Source organism: Drosophila gunungcola, chromosome 3R (assembly GCF_025200985.1).
Source record: "Drosophila gunungcola strain Sukarami chromosome 3R, Dgunungcola_SK_2, whole genome shotgun sequence".
Classification (NCBI taxonomy): Eukaryota; Metazoa; Arthropoda; class Insecta; order Diptera; family Drosophilidae; genus Drosophila; species Drosophila gunungcola.
In genome coordinates, this window is record NC_069139.1 from 16,993,455 (window position 1) to 17,009,552 (window position 16,098).

General features: G+C 41.0%; 1 protein-coding gene across 1 annotated transcript; it reads right to left on the minus strand.

Moving 5' to 3' along the window:
- Positions 1 to 12,602: 12,602 nt before the first annotated feature.
- LOC128266212 (GPI ethanolamine phosphate transferase 1) lies at positions 12,603 to 15,652 on the minus strand. The gene is made up of 2 exons (XM_053002562.1): positions 14,795 to 15,652; positions 12,603 to 14,591 (listed from the first exon to the last, which is right to left on the minus strand). Exons 1-2 carry the CDS (start codon positions 15,573 to 15,575, stop codon positions 12,673 to 12,675), a joined length of 2,700 nt encoding a protein of 899 aa, XP_052858522.1. The 5' UTR covers positions 15,576 to 15,652; the 3' UTR covers positions 12,603 to 12,672.
- Positions 15,653 to 16,098: the final 446 nt, after the last annotated feature.

The following is a 16,098-nucleotide window of genomic DNA, read 5'->3' on the forward strand; positions in this document are numbered from 1 at the left end:
GTCTGACAGTCGTTTGGCAGGATCTGGACCCCCAAACTGGTCGCATACCCATACCCTACCATACCATACCATACCATACCATACCATACCATACCATACCATACAGCAATAGCTGCGAATGTGTGAGCCTGTGAGCCTACATACCGCACCGTGGCGCATGACTTCATTAGTTTAATGAAAACAGAAACTGGCAGCAAAAATGTCAAGGTTGATGCCCCTTCCCGTTCGCCTCCTGCCGGCGTGCAAATCGTCGCCAATCCGACGGCTGGTCCATTTTCGAAGGCTTAATGTTAACGTAGTCCTGGGCAGCGGATGGCCGGGAAAAAGGTTAACACTTGCAAAATGGCTGGCAAGGACGTGCCCGAGTTTCGTTTTGAATAACAAATTTAATTAGAATTAATACATGCGGGCCTGAGCTAAAGCCAAGCAAGAGGCAAGAGGCAGGAGGCAGGAGGCAATGGGCGTGGAGTGGCTGGAGTTTCGACTCCGACCCTGCCGGTAATTGGTAAATGCTGAGCCCAGCAATAAGGATAAAAATGCTATCAGCATATGCAATGCCAACGGGTCGCTTCATTATTTACTCCCATGAATAGTTGAATCTATTGATATTTGCAAAAATGTAAATGAGAAGGCGAAAAATAAATAGAGATGGAGCAGATGCTCTTGTTTAACATCAAAACAGTGGGTTACATTCCTGGATTTTCGTCACCCTTTTGAAGGGGGGTATATACTTTAAAAACATTGCATTAATTTTGATTGTTTTTTATTTGACAAGATTAATTAAAATCAATTCTAACGTACCGACTCCGTTTTAGAAAACGGTGTTCTGGCCTAGAGTTCTGTAGGAAATTTAGAGGATTTTTTCTTGTTTAAGTATTCAGTATGCAAGTAAAAATTATTGTATAAATAAACTAAGAAGGTCAACTGAGCTACTATTAAATTATGTAGATCACTACACATGCTTAATGTAACTAACAAATATATAATATATATTAGAATATCTAAAAAGATATTTAATTATTATATTTAAATGAAGAAAAACGATTTAAGGCGGATTTTTTAGTTCTTAAGTTAGTTCGTTTTTTGCTAGTGGCAGCTTTGAACATTTGTCATCGCCTTGCCAACAAAAAAAATACACAAGAATTAAAGTAAACATGTTAAAACCATAAAAATGCAAGTTTACAAAAGGAGCAGCTGAAAAAGTTTGTCTTAATGCAGCCGAAAGTCCAACAAGAAAATCCCGCGTTGCAGAAAAACAGAATCGGGTATAAAGCTATAGCTTCAACATGTAGATGTGTGTAGATGTGTTTGTGTTGCAAAGCAGGGACTTTCTCATCCTTAGAAAGCATACACACACAGGGGCAATATTTTTTGCGTCCAACAATGGCTGGCGGTGGGCGGGGTTCGAAATATGTGAAATCATGAATAAACTGCCATGTGCACAACATTCAACATTTTGCATGGCTGCAGCAGCAGCAGCAGCATTTCTCCTTGGCTCCGCGTTTTTTGCGCTCTGTTTTTTATTTCTACCAGCTCTTTGTTGCCCCGTTTCTGTAAGCAAAAGGCAAGGCAAAACGCACTGCTCCATTGTATGCAACAAATTCAGCGTAGAACTTGACTTTGCCGGCACTTTCCACTTTCCACTTTACACTTTTCACTTTCCACAGCCCAGAAAGTGGGCGTGCCTCTCGCTCGACTGAGTGCCTAGCGAGATCGTGAATATTAATCGATGGCCAACATTTCGTTTTCACACGCACGCACGAACAACTGCCGCTGGCCCAGAAAGCGAGCTACACATTAATAGTGACTACTGCCACTGCCACCGAACAATGGACTTTTTTTTGCTTATTTACGCCTCGACTGTCGACGACACATGCTGCCAATTCAGGCGAACAAACCGCTCTTTGACAACACCACTTCACTTGCAGTTTGACGGTAAATCATCACCGTTTTGCTGCAAAAGCACTGTACAATTACTTTGCCACTGGCACACCGCAGATTTGTCACCCTCCTAAAATAATATTCGAACTTAATTTGCTCAGACTTAAATATTTACAAAGCCACGCACATCTTGATAATAAAATACTTTTATTTTTTGCTCAATCAAATTGATTGCGCATCCTATCTACATTTGCATTTATTAGTTTAGTATTATTTGAATTATATATTAATCTTGGCCTACATATATTTTACAGTCTTTGACTACCTTTTATCGAGTGCGGACGGTTATTTTCCTTTCTCAGCGTTAGTTGTTTTTCGGTACTTAAACTTCTTGAACAGTTTTTCTCTTCCGAGAACGAACGCATACCTAAAAGAAGTTGAAAAATACCCTCAAGCGCTTTCCAGCGCTTAAAAAATAAACGTATTTTATTCAATATTAATTATTAAGTAAATAAAAACATTTATAATACATATATAACATATACAATTTGCATGATCTAAATAAAATTAATTCTAACATATTATATGTTTATTAAAGAAGGATTCATTTTGAAAGGTAAGTTATCCAAAAAGACTTTATATGGTTAATCGAAATGTTAAATATTAATCAAACTCTTTAAAAAAATTCCTTACTTATAAAAATGCTCACACTTGAAAGTTACAATCTTATTGTGGTAGGTGTAACAGAAATCTCTAATAAAGCTTCCAGTTCATTTCGCAAGAGCATTCCCAGCTAACCTTCCGTTCTTGCTTCTGCAGTCTTTGCCATTTTCCGGTACTGAATTTTCCCTTTTTTCCTGCGCTTTTTATAGCCTTTCTAGCTGCCGTTTCGGTCTCCGTTTTGGGCCACCTCCCGCCATTTTTAGCTGCCTGCAGCTCCAGCTGAGCTTTGGTGATGAAGGGTGGAGCTTAAAAATGAATCATTTGACTTTTTCTTATTAAATAATTTATAAGAATTAGTTGAGATTTGCATTTTTTTACGCTGGCTGGCCGTCCGGACTCGGTATCTCTCACCCTCCCCCCCACCCCAAACCATCGCCCGCAGTAGTTGACTGTGCAAATTTCTATTTAATTCGAAATTTATTGCAAGCAATTTTCCTTTTTGCTCGTACTTTTCTCTCTCCAGTTGGCCTTAAAGTGCACCGACTGCTAACTTGGCTGCCTGGCGGGCAATTGAATTGCAGTTTTGTATCTTGAGCTGGCGACCGCAGCCGAAAGTTGTCGAAAAATTGCAGCTGCCCGAGATGTTGCGGGTGTTTGCAGTTCAGGGTTAGCTGGCTCTTGGCCCGCTTTTCCGTTTTGCTTCATTAGCCATGCAGAGCGGAAATAACAATAATAACAGTAGGAGTATGAGCCAGAGCAAGAGCAAGAGCAAGAGCCAAAAACAAAATGCTTCTTAAATTGTAGCCGAAATTGTTTTTTGCAGTCGCCGCGGGGCAGGAAAAACGGCGGGGAAACGAGAAATGCACGTTAATTTTCGCTTCCATTTGCATTTGCATTTCGGCTGACGAACTGTGCCCTTGTGGGCGTTTGGCCGGTTATTTTCGAAGGGGGCGTGGCCAGCTGTTTTTCGGTGTGTGGGGGGGGGGGCATCATTTATATTTGATGTGCCCGCTATTGTTGCAACTTAGGGCGGCTTAAGTTGCCATTAATGCAAGAGTGTGCAGTGTGCAGTTTGGATTCTGAGAGCTTGATTCACCCTTTAGCCACTTCACCCCGGATGCTTTTAGTTTGTTAAGTGAGTTTTCCGGTGAGTTGAAGCGCAAGTTCTTAAATTATTATAATTCCGAATAAAGTAGAGCCATCAACAATGTTGCACTTAAAGCCTTCAAGTAATTAATTAACTTTGCTTGCTTAAGAAATTAAATACAAATAGCTTTGGTAATTGTTTGCCCAACTGGATTACACATCTCATTTTGCCCTAAATGATGGTCAAGATTTCTCTTTAACTCTGCACGTCGAACTAATCACATTTAAACCAAGACATTTTCGTCCTGACCTCGATTGTTTGCCCAAATGTGCATACTAAAGGCGATGGCTGGCCTGTCAATTGACTGGTCTCAAGTGTATTTGCTGTCTGAGCATAATTAATGTCTATGTGAATATTCCATATTTTAATGATTGAAAAATATTTGAGCTCACAACGAGTAGCATATAAATGAAGCTATTGAGTTGCTGGCTGTGAGTTTATTATTCGGTCAAATTCTCATCGGGCTCTTAGCAAAGCAATTTAAGTTAAATGCATTTTGTTTCATTCTGCTGTTATTGCTTTTGAACGGACGGGTAATACTTTGCAATGAAATATACGACGCAAGGTGAATCGATTGGGAAATATTTGATAAATCTTTAGGACACACAGTGGCCCTCCGCTTATCCTGCTTACCCCCACTTAGAGATGCAGATATCCTGGGCAGGCACTTGGCACAACAAAAGCAACACAACCAGGCCAGGAGTTTGGGAAACTCGCAAGAATCCATGGCCCTTGGCTCTGTGAGCTGTCCATATTGTTGCTGCTTATGGCTTGCTTTCTATTCATTTCATTTCAATATGCATTTTATTTGCTGAAAATGTTTAATCGATTTTATGCAAATCATTTCCCATTTCTTTGCCGTGCTATATTGTGTTGTGTTCTGTTCTGCTGTGTTGTGTTGTGTTGTGTTGTGTTGTGTTGTGAGCTACTGCAAACACTCGAAAACCATTACAAAATAATAATAATAAAAATCTTAGGCCTGCTTCTGGCCGCAAATAAATTATTTCTGATGGAAGGTCGACAAAAACAGGGACAGAGAGAGAGAGAGAGAGAACGGTACAGGAGGGGCATGCAAATGTATGCAAACAAAGAAAACTTCCTAATGGAATTTTCCACATGTCGGACATATGCATAAAACCTTCTAAACAAACCCGCTTGGTCCACTGTCCTCCAGTGCTGTGGGCACTTTGCTGTGACCATTTTGTTTGAAAGCACTTCACACACGCACGTCAAAAACTGTGTCCAAAAAATACCAGGCAACTAACAAAAAAAAGAAACGAAACGAAACGAAATGAAAAGAAAATATAGGGAAAGATTTGGATGTCCAAAAAGATGGCGTCAAGCTGTGCAATTTTGCCAGCGATTCGATTTGGTTTCGGCAATCCCTTTTGCCCGTATCGTTTTGGCTGGTCGGCCAAAGGTGGGGTCAAGTGAGAGGTCCTTCCCAGTGACCCACCCACACTCGCACACTCGAACACCATGAACGCCTGACCCTCTGAAGCCACGATATGTGTAAGTAATTTTCGTCGTTGTTGCTGCTCTGCAACTGGCGTTGTTGTGGGATATGCTGCATTGCGGTTTTGGTGCAACAAGCTAATGAGTTTGTGGTTGCAAGGACACCGGGCATAATTGCTTTTAATTGCAATCAGCAAATTATGCATACTTGTAGTTGTGGTTGCGTGTGGGAATGTTTTGAAAAATAGCCACGAAAATTCCAAAGCTCTGAGCTGCATTGCCGCATCTTAGCGACTTAATTAAACGCACTAGGTCAGTTCATTTTTTCATATTTGAAAAAAACAAAAATTTCACAAATACTTTATAAAATCATAGAAACTTAAGGCTAAATGTATTCCATATTTATTGCAATTGTAAAGTGTTTGGCAATCTACGTAAAATTAGATTAGCAAATCCTAGTTCATGGATCTTAATAACGACATTCATTGCGATCTTATCGTGGTCGTCTTTAATTAAAATTCCTTCAAACCAAATTAGCAAAAAGCAATTAGCTAATCAAGCTTTAAGTGCGGCTGCCTTTAAGCTGGGAAAACACTCAAAATGCGAGGGCCAGCCAGCGGCGGAATTGGCCAACTTTTCGGAGAGTTGAACAATTGAAGCAATGGGCCCACCATAAAGTTTGCCGCCAAACAGTTTGCCACCCAATCGATTCACCCTTCGAGCGCTTAGAGTTTGAGTAATGGAACTTCAAAAACGCAGCCGCCGCAAAACATGAAACCTAAAGCCGCTTTTGTGTGTGCGTGTGTGTGAAAGCGTGGTGTGAGGGCAATTAATGGGAACAAGCAAAACCACAATAGGATTATCAGTTTTATGCAACAGCCAATAAAGAGCACTGAAAGATCAAAATGGATTTTTTGTCGCAGCTTAAACTGCCAAACAATAGACTTAAATGTTCTTAGGAATTATGTGAAAACTTGTTTTACTTAAACAGAAAAAAATGCACTAATTGGATTTCAACAATAAGCTACTACTGTGAGCTTTAATTTAGTATAAACAAATTGTTATAAAACTAAATCGATTTTAAAAATTACCCTTTTTTCTTTGAGCCATAACGAAATGACATCAGTTTTTTTTAAATAACATCTTTTTTTCAAAGTAGCTTAATTAACATGGCCTTTACGATTATGGTTATAAATTGAAGAAAATTGAAATATTCACTTTTCATTCACTGACTTGGCATTCGAATTGCGCCGTTCTTGGACTCATTAATCGTCTTTTGATTTTTTACGCTCACTTGTAATTGGCATCCATTCATCATATTCAGCTTCAATTATTGGGCCGCTGCAACTGCCAGATATGCATCTATCTTCATTTGCATCAACGGATTGAATCAGCCACAGATGCCCCTTAGGGTGTATACAAACAGAGGCGTGGCAGAGCCCAAAAAAGTCCTTAATAATCTGAAACTTAATCTGTAGTAATTGATTTATCGCATTTTGCCTCAACTGCAGACAATTAAATTACGTGGGCGAAAAAACGATGAATTTTGTAATTTTTATTTGGTCTTTTGTTTGTTTTGGGGTCGCGGGCAAAATCAATTGCATTTGTATTATTGTTTTAATGCACCAGCTAAAAATTTATGAAGGCAGGATAATGGTAGAACAAAGGTAAACAAAAAGTTATTCAAACATTTGCAGTAAAATCCGGAAAAGCCTCAAATAAGACCATTAAAAGTGTGCTGAAAAAATACGTAAATCGATTTTATTTTGTTTCCTGATTTCTGCATGTTAATTGTGTTATTTTTTGCAAAAATATTTTGATTATACCTGTCGATTGGTTTGTTTTGCCGCTCAGTTTTTACAGCATTTGCACTGGCTTTGGTGTTGTTTAAACAAAAATTGTTTTTCTTTCTTTGCGGTTGTGCGGATCTGACAGCTCCGGGGCATTGACATTTGCATGTGTGATTGTGGCTTGTTTGCTCGCACTCGCAGTCGCAGTCGCACTCGCAATTGGTGTGTGTTGTGTGGGGCACACACATAAACACACAAACAAAAACCTTCACACGTTTACAACTAAGTGCTTAGTTCATAAACGTTGACAATTAATTGAGCAAAATGCCAGCCATTCAACTAATTGGAAACGCTTAATGCGAATGCGAAACCAAAGCCCAAACGGGCCGACCCAGCTAATGAAATTATTTGTGGCAATTATATGGCACCCAAGGGTGTGTTTTTGAGCACACACATTTACTTTTGCTGAGGGGTGTGGTGCAATTCTCTACTGGCTTACGAGTATTTATTTAATGATTTCTTCACCAAGGCTTCGTGGCAGCAGGACATCAGCTGTCCTGGCTTCATGTACTCCAGGGAGGACACAAACCGATGTCCTGCACTGATAATGTGCTGGATGTACTCGTCTAAAACATCTAGATTCAGGTAACGCCACTTGGGGCACTCAAATCTGTGGTGATGTTCCGACTGAAGACCCACTGGCGCTTTGCGGTTTTTGCATCTGAAGTGGCTCTTAAAGCGGCGTCGTGGGCTCCAAAAAGTTGTCGGTTATTGAAAAGGAAAGACCCAGACTGATCATCGATTGGATTTCCGATATGTCCAGCAGTTCCTGAAACTCTTCGTCCGCGTGCTTTGATTTTTGACCGGTGGTATACCAAGCTGGCATCAAATTGAAGCGTATGGCCTCCACTTTTACCACCGCAAAGTCTTTTCGACTTTGCCAGTTTGCTTGAAGGGCAAGCAATGGCAAAGAAATGTTTGTCTAAAATTCCAGAAACACATTACGAAATCCAAGAAGCCTGTTATTCATGTGTAAAATTACTTACAATTCGGTGAATTCCTTTTCGCCATCGACTTTTATGCAGCTTGGCTTCTCCTCAAGATAATCGCTAGTTTGCTATTCCTCAGATATTTCTACGATTTGAATTTTGGCTGTGGATATGAGGGCAAAGAAAATATATGTGTGTTTACACAAAGGTAAACTCATGGCGCGCTGATGTTTGGCACTCGATTTGTGGCATTAAAAGGATCATTTGCGGCTGGGAAAGGCCGCAAATAGACCACACCTAAACTACATTTAAGGATAGCTAGCTCGGATTTGGTAGTCTAATTCCTACCTGGGCAACTTTACGTTTTAAGTGGCTCCGGCTCAAGGGCTAAGCCCGGTGGATTTGCGAGTGGGCCTGTTTATCTATGCCCACACAGTTTAGAGTGCTCTTGGAACGTTTCGTGCCCCTTTCACCCCGGCTCATATCGGAGCGCCGCAAATGCCAGTCATTACATGCAACGATTGCGAGTTGGCCAAGGTTTTATGTGCCAACAACAAACAGACAAGGCCCAGACTGACAGGGCGGAGAAAGGTCCAGGAAGGCGGTTAAGGGGAAACAGGAAAATTGAGCTTAAGTTGCAATTAAGCAATTGCCCGGCCGGTTGGTTGCTGATGCTGCTGCTCAGGCTCCTTCTCGTGCTGGCCCAGCTAATAGCACAAGCTACTCAAGTGGCTGCTAACTTGGCTTTTGAACCGAGCAATGGACTGGCGACGGCCAAGCCCAAGCTGCAAATAATGCAAAATCGCAATGAAATGCGGCCAGCTGCATGGGGTGAACTTTGCTCTGGGAATGCCCCGCTCGTTCTTTTCTATTTATGTGCAGTTGCTTTCCAATCACCAGGCAGCAAACTTAATACAATATTTAAGCCGCAAACGTAGCACAATGTAAACCAAAGTAATCTCGAACTCAGCTCCGGCTGTGTAGCCTGCAACTTGCAGCTCGGTTTGGTTTGGCTTGGCTTGGCTTGCGACTTGCGGCCAAAACAGGCAAGACTCGAGATGAGATGAGGCCAAAAGCTTGTGGCGAGTGCAAAGCAGAAATGGAGCAAAAACAATTCCTGCATTGAGGCAACTTCGCGTTTTTTAAGTGGAAAACTTTGGCCCTTACGTTTGGCCATGGGCATGCTGGTTGCAATGAAGCTTAAAGTGTGCCTCAAATGCAGTTCAAATGTGTACGGTGAATTCCTTAGAGACTGATGGATTGAATGACCTGTGTAGGGGGAAATTGTGAATAATTATTACTCAACAGAAATCAAAATATTTGAGCATTAATGTATTTTTTTTTCACCTCAGATTAAAAGTAAGTGATTTTTACAATTTAATTTAAAAGATAATGGTTATTTTATAATTTAAATCTCTTTTGCATAAGCTTTATTGCGAGTGTATAATTGATCTACCCGAAAATCAATGAAAATGCACAACCACCAAGAAATCAGTTTGATTGATTTTAAGCTTTAATGCGCTGTCTGCAGGACCATAAAGTCGAGGGGATTGTCGACTGATGCTGTCGTCCAATGAATTTCAAATTACCAATAAACAATTGAATAAGCAGCGAAAATATATACACGCACACACACGCACACACACACTCACACGCATACAAATGCTAATCAGCGCTGCTTTATGATTTTCGGTATATTTGCGTTGCTCATACGCAGTGTGGGCCGCATCGCTAATCCCGGCACGAAGCATCAATAAGTCAAACACGTCAATGGCAAGCAATGCGAGTCCTGGGAGTCCTCGAAATCCTGGGAGCAGGAGTCACGGCAGTAAAACAACAACCATTCGCACAGTGAGCAGTGAGCAGAGACAAAAGGCAACAATTTATTGTTGCTCAATGTCGCATTTATCATCACTTTATGCTACTTAATCGAGCCTTCGTCCCCCAAACTCCATTCCCGATCCCGATCCTTTAAGCTCGATTTCCGCCGTCGAAGATGATTTCAATGTTTACTCCTGTTTTCGTCTCGTCCTGGGCTTTGTTTGCTTATTGTTTTTCGACACACATCCGCGCACACAGCCGAGCACTTTGCAGCGTCTTTTTATGGTTTATGGCGCCATTGAATTTTTCGTTTGCTTTCTTATTAAATTATAATTTATATGTGTAGTCGCATCAGCCAGCGCCAAGGGCAGGGCACTTTGTCAATTGTTTAATAGAAAACAAAGGAGATACGACTCGCAAAATGGCTCCTGCGAATGAAACTTTTTGGGACAGGACACTTTGCTTTGTTATTTATACATGCGCACGGCGTACTCAATTACGACTTCGAATGGCAAACAACTGTCGGGTTTTCTATGGTGTGTGAGCTTGTTTGTTTGCAGGTCAGAACGTGATGAAAAGTGCGATAGTAATATATTAAAGATGGCAGATTTCGCATGTCTACTGAATCACTTACGATGGTGAAGAGATATCACTTCAAAAAGGCCAATAGTCTGAGTCAATTTTTACAAGCTCTTCAACCTTAAATTACCAAGAAAGCCATAAGCCATAAAGTAAAAATGTCATTAAATACCTGTGTATAACTAATGCACACGAAACGGCGGCAATTGGAAAACATAAATGCCGTGTTTTTCAACTTGCAAAAGTATTTGCATAATTATTGGCATGGCATTGTTGGTTATAGATTTATTTTGGTTTTTACATTTAACATAGGTAATAATTAAAAAACATTGCACATTGCATTGAAATTCATTAAATTTGCATAAAACTTTTAAGCATATTTGCAACATTTGGTGCATATTATTCATTGGTTTGATAGCTGAAAATTTTAATATCAAATTGAATTGCCGTTGGGTTTTAACTAATTTACGCCCCGACAATATCAGTGAGCAAACAACCGCAGCATCAGCTGTTGGATTTTCCATTTCACGGCACTATTGTTAATAACATCAATGCGAAAACTGCATACAAATATGTATTCAGAATATACAATATTATAAAAAACTCGACCATTAAATATCTTGCAGCAGTTTTATAATGAATCAGTTATTAAATTACCAAGCGATATTTGGAGCTAACCAGAAAATGAACTAAAACAGTAAACATTTTTATTTCAACAGAATTAAATGATCTGGTTGTTACATTTATCTCCATCAAAACAACATACCTTTTATAGGTAACACACAAATAATGTGGTAAAAAACACTTTTCTAATTCAATTTCGCGACTGACATTATTTTGTTTTATAAATATTTTAATTAACTGCCAATTGCTATAACATGCGAATGAGTTCGGCCAAAAATATTTTGGCCATAACAGCTGCTGCTGGCGCGCAGCAACTTTTGTACTTTTATTTTAATTAAATCCACGTCGGTGGCGGCGGTTAACCCACAAAAAGATAAGCCCCAAGCTGGCGCTGACATTAATCATTTTACCTTTCAAATGCATTCTCATTAGGCGACCGCCAAATTGAAACTTTAGTCGATGCTAAGGGGAATTGGGACTGTGAGCTTCCCCCGGGGCTGCGGCTCATTAATAACCGACAAGACGGCATAATTCTTTGTCTTCGCCCGATATATATATATATATATATATATATATATATCCTTTTATTTTTGCTTACCTTTTCGTCGCTTTGGGGGTTTCCATGGAAATAAAGATTCCCAAGAATGACAGACTCGCTGAGGTTGAACTGTTTTTGGACGGGATGTACGGGAGATGTGCTAAGGCGGGAAAAATATTGACCAACTAACAACTGACTTATTTACGTTGAGGCGCATCCCAACTTTTCCAATTAAATCTGGCCAAAGTTCGTTCACTCCATGTGCTGCGACTAGGAAACAAGCAAAGTTCTAATGAGTTTATTAATCAGCGATAAATTTGGCCAGCATATGCAAGGCAAACTTCGACCAAATCGCTTGGTTAAGTTGTCATAATTTCTAATCAGAAAAGTGTGCAAAGGAAGTCGAGCTTTTTTTTGTTGAAGAGGCGACTAAATAAGCATCTGCCTCAAGGCCAAGAACGAATTGAGTGTCTGTAAGCCAGCCATCTCACGATAAAAAAGGGCTAGCATACCCGGCTAATTAATGTGCAAAGTGTCAATTAATCAATCAGCCCGCCGATCAATCCTGTCAGCCAGCTCGATTCAAAACCCAATGCCAGTTAGAGCCCAATCCCAGCACATTTTCCTTTTCGGCCATGAGTGTATTGACAGGATAAACTCAACAAGCTGTCAGAGCAGGCCAAGGCAAACAAAATAGCTGGCGACAAAGGCTCAATGGGCGACGGACGGATTGGCCAACATAAGCCCAGCGGATGTGGTTATGGGATGGGTCTGCCAAAAAGAAATAAGAAAATTACATCAAACGGCAGCGGAAAACGTCAGCCAGAGAGCTCATTTAATCAGTCGTTTCCCGGCAACCCTCCCACATAGTAGGGTGTGCCGAGTTCCTGGCAAAAGGGCAAGAGCCAGCTAATTATTATGACAAATATCAAACATCCGGTCGATTGAGGGCGCGGCTAATTCTATGTCAAAGGCTTAAGTGCCTAACGAAATTAGCAGTTAAAATAAGCTAAATATAACAATATAGAATGGTACTTAAAACTTATAAAAAGTAAAGGCATTTTTGGGTTTCCATAAAGCTAAGGCTTATAAAAAATAACAAGATTAACTCGGGAATAGTTGCATATTTGTATATTTTGTTCTCTACTGACTTCCAGAATTTGGTTACAGTTTCAACAAACATTTTTAAATCCTAGTATCTTCAGTTGATGAATTTCTTCGAGTAGATCTGACATTTGTATTTCCTGGCTTTTCCATTGCTGTATTGGCCAGGAAAATCTTGGCCAAGCAAACACACCCCAGTAGCATGAAGTTAACAGCATGGGTCAGCAATGCCTGATCCAGAAACTTGCGTATCGTAGGCCAAGTTCCCCGATTTCTCACAAAGTAATACATGTACAGGCCCATGGCGTCGCTGATGAGGAAAACGCAGATTAAAATCGCTCTGGTGTTTTTCCGAAAAAATGGAACCATGGCATACAGGGCCGAGATAACGATGAGGGAGGGAAGGAAAATCTTAAGAATCAGCAGACTGCCCGACAAGTACAGAGAAAAGTGTGGGTAAAACAGTCGGGCGGTTGTCGACTTGAACAAAAAGGTGGACAGCCAGTGTCCAGCCAGGGAAAAGGCTACATAGAAATACAGGAGAGTCATGAATGCATAGCGGTAGAATCGTTTCAGGCTCTTCAGAGGATCGTGCTCCACCTCCAGATCTTCAACTTCTTTGCTTCGCCTTGAGTCCTCATACACCTGGAGGCCCAATACAAATTCGGTTATCACGATTTGCACGTTTAATGAACCCCAAGAAGTGGACAGCAGAGTGATGATAGTGACCATGTTGATGGTAATAAGTTCCAATTTTCTTCTGGCCATCGAAGTGGTCCTTTCAAAGTATCGGATCGAGAGAAAGGCGAAGAGCAGAAACGACCAGGTTGCGGCATAGATATAAACAGACACCTTCTCCTTAACTTCATATTGATAAACTCCAATGGCTCCGGCTATCAGAGCCATCGAATTGACTGCCCAGACCCGGGGATCATGTCGATGTCCCAGGATCAAAGGACGGAAAATAGCCAACAACATGCTGATATACAGGACGTGGTAGTTTTTAAGGGGAAGTCTCTTGAGTACGGTTTTAAAGTTCAGTAAGAACAGCATTCCACATAGAAGTGAGACCAGGGCCAGCCATATAAAAAACTTCAAGGAGCGCCTCAGGAAAGCCCTTCGATTGTTCAGGAGCACAGAGACAGCATATAGCAGCCAGAGGTGACGATAAACGAAAGTCATCAGTATCAATAGACCAGCTGGCAGCAAAATGCAGCTAAAGTGCCATATTGGTGTCAGGGTCATAGTCCAGCCACTTTTGGTGGGTCGTTCTGCCTGAGCCATTATTAGCATGCCAACCGGTAACAGGAGATAAAAAGTATTAATATGCGACACATTTTGCAGCCGAAACAAAATTAGAAATACAATTCCCAAGAGCACTAATATCAGGGTTGAGAAAGTCGCAAAACCCTTTCTCTCCTCTTTCTCCTCTTTGCATAATCGATTTAGTTGAAGAATGAGACAGTAGAACCAAATGAGGTAGGATAAAGTAGTGGCCACCATCAGGGGCAGAAAATAGTAGTTATGGTAGTACGCCAAGCATTTCTGAGCTGACTTTCCGAATTTTTGGCAAGTCTCCATTGCCTCTTTGATATTGCCTTGTGCTTTCAGGGCAATCAACTTACTTGCATACTGATTAATCTGTTCCAAGTCCAGATCCATGAACTTAGGTAGCCACTTGAAGAAAATGGCGCTCTCGAATCGTTGAATAAGAACTTCAGCTTGGCACATTAATTGCAGGACGTTCAGGTGCAAGGCCATAACTTCGTATTCGGCGCTTACATTTAGGTAGCCCACTGGCATTAGGGCTAAATTGTTCATCGGCGGTGGCAGGCCAATCAAAGCCGACATTAGCGGCGCCAGTTGAGTCTGATCCAGCTCTGAAATGTTGGATTTGCCAGGGAAATTGGCTTCGGAATCCGTTTGTTCCCGATTCACACCAGCTCCCCACATAAACAAAGGCGTTTCAACTTCAAGTGCGGATCCACCGCCATGGATTCCTGAAAAATAGCGCTGAGTTAGTAAGATCACCAGGAATTGCACTCATTAAAATATTCTAAGCCTAAAAAATAAATTTTAAGAAAATAAATCAAATTTTTAAAGATCATCTTACAATAATGTATAACTAATAGCTCATATAAAACGGGTAACAATACTGCTTTAAATTAATGATGCTTTAAATACCAGAGTAGCAAGTACCCACCCTCGTCACTCATGCCATGATCGGATGTCAATAAATAGGCCGTTCGACTGTCATTAAAGACCCGCTCGAAGAGTTCATAGGTCGTGCGAATTCCCCGCTGTGTGTACTGAAGCTTCTTGTTAAACTTTTTGCTGAGGGGCTTGAACCGATGGGCAGCTATGTCCATGTCGCCCAAGTAGACGAAAAACACGACCGACTTGAGGTGGCGAAATTCCCGAACATTATCGCCGTTCTTGAAGAATTTTTGAACCTTTTCGAAAGTCCACTTGTCGCATGTGAGCTTTTCCGGCAATTCCCTCTCCATGTAGGACTCGAATCGCAAGGGGGCACCTCCGTGCGGCAGGTTTATGAAGAAATTCACCACGTTTCTGTGGGCCCAGCCAATGGTATTTCTGCTGCGATTGAAGACGGTGTCGAATTTGCTGGGGTTGTAGCGAAAGTTGACCAGCGCCGCTGCCGGATCCTCGTCGAAGCCACCGAAAATGGCAATGTGTCCAGGGCGCGTCATTGTGGGAGCACAGGTGCGGGATATACCAATTCGCCCCTGCTTCCGGAATATATCCCTGAGGTCCGGAACATCGCTACCATTATTGGCGAGAAAGGTAGCTGCTCTTAGGCCATCGGTCAGAAATACCACCAATCGATCCGCTGGCGGCTCAAATCCCCAATCCCGCAAAGTCTTTTGCGGCACGAGGTTCGGCAGCAAAGTTGGTTGGAAATAAGTGCTCAGAATGGATCCCATCAACAAGAGGTGCACGACAAGGGCCTGCACTTTCCACATTTTTGCACGTAAAAATACAAGAATAAAATAAACTTGGGTATAACACAATAAATAAACGAGAGTGTGACGTATTACTGAATAAACTATTGTTAAATCAATCGTTTTTTTACACTGAACTATAAGGGGTCTTCGAATTCGTTCTTGTTTAACTTAAAAGCTTTGTGTTTTTCAAGAATAATAATATTTTAATCTTCTATTCACCATTCAAGAGGTACCATTTAAGATTTATTTTTCACAACTTTATTGTAAGAAACTGAAAATTGTCTCTAAAGAAGTAAATTAAGCTTAGAAATATGGTTGAGCTTAACCTTTAATGGTATGGTTATATAAATCATAACCAAAATGCAAAAATAATTTCATCCTCAAATTGTTCTACATTAAATGAGCAGAACTGTTGTCGTCGACTCGTGATGTTCTTGTTGTCTTTTCGCCTTACTATCTGCGTCTGTTAGGACTCTTTTTATGGATGCCATAACTCTGCGGCCTTGTCAAGCAATTTCAATTTGCCGCTTGATTTGTGAGC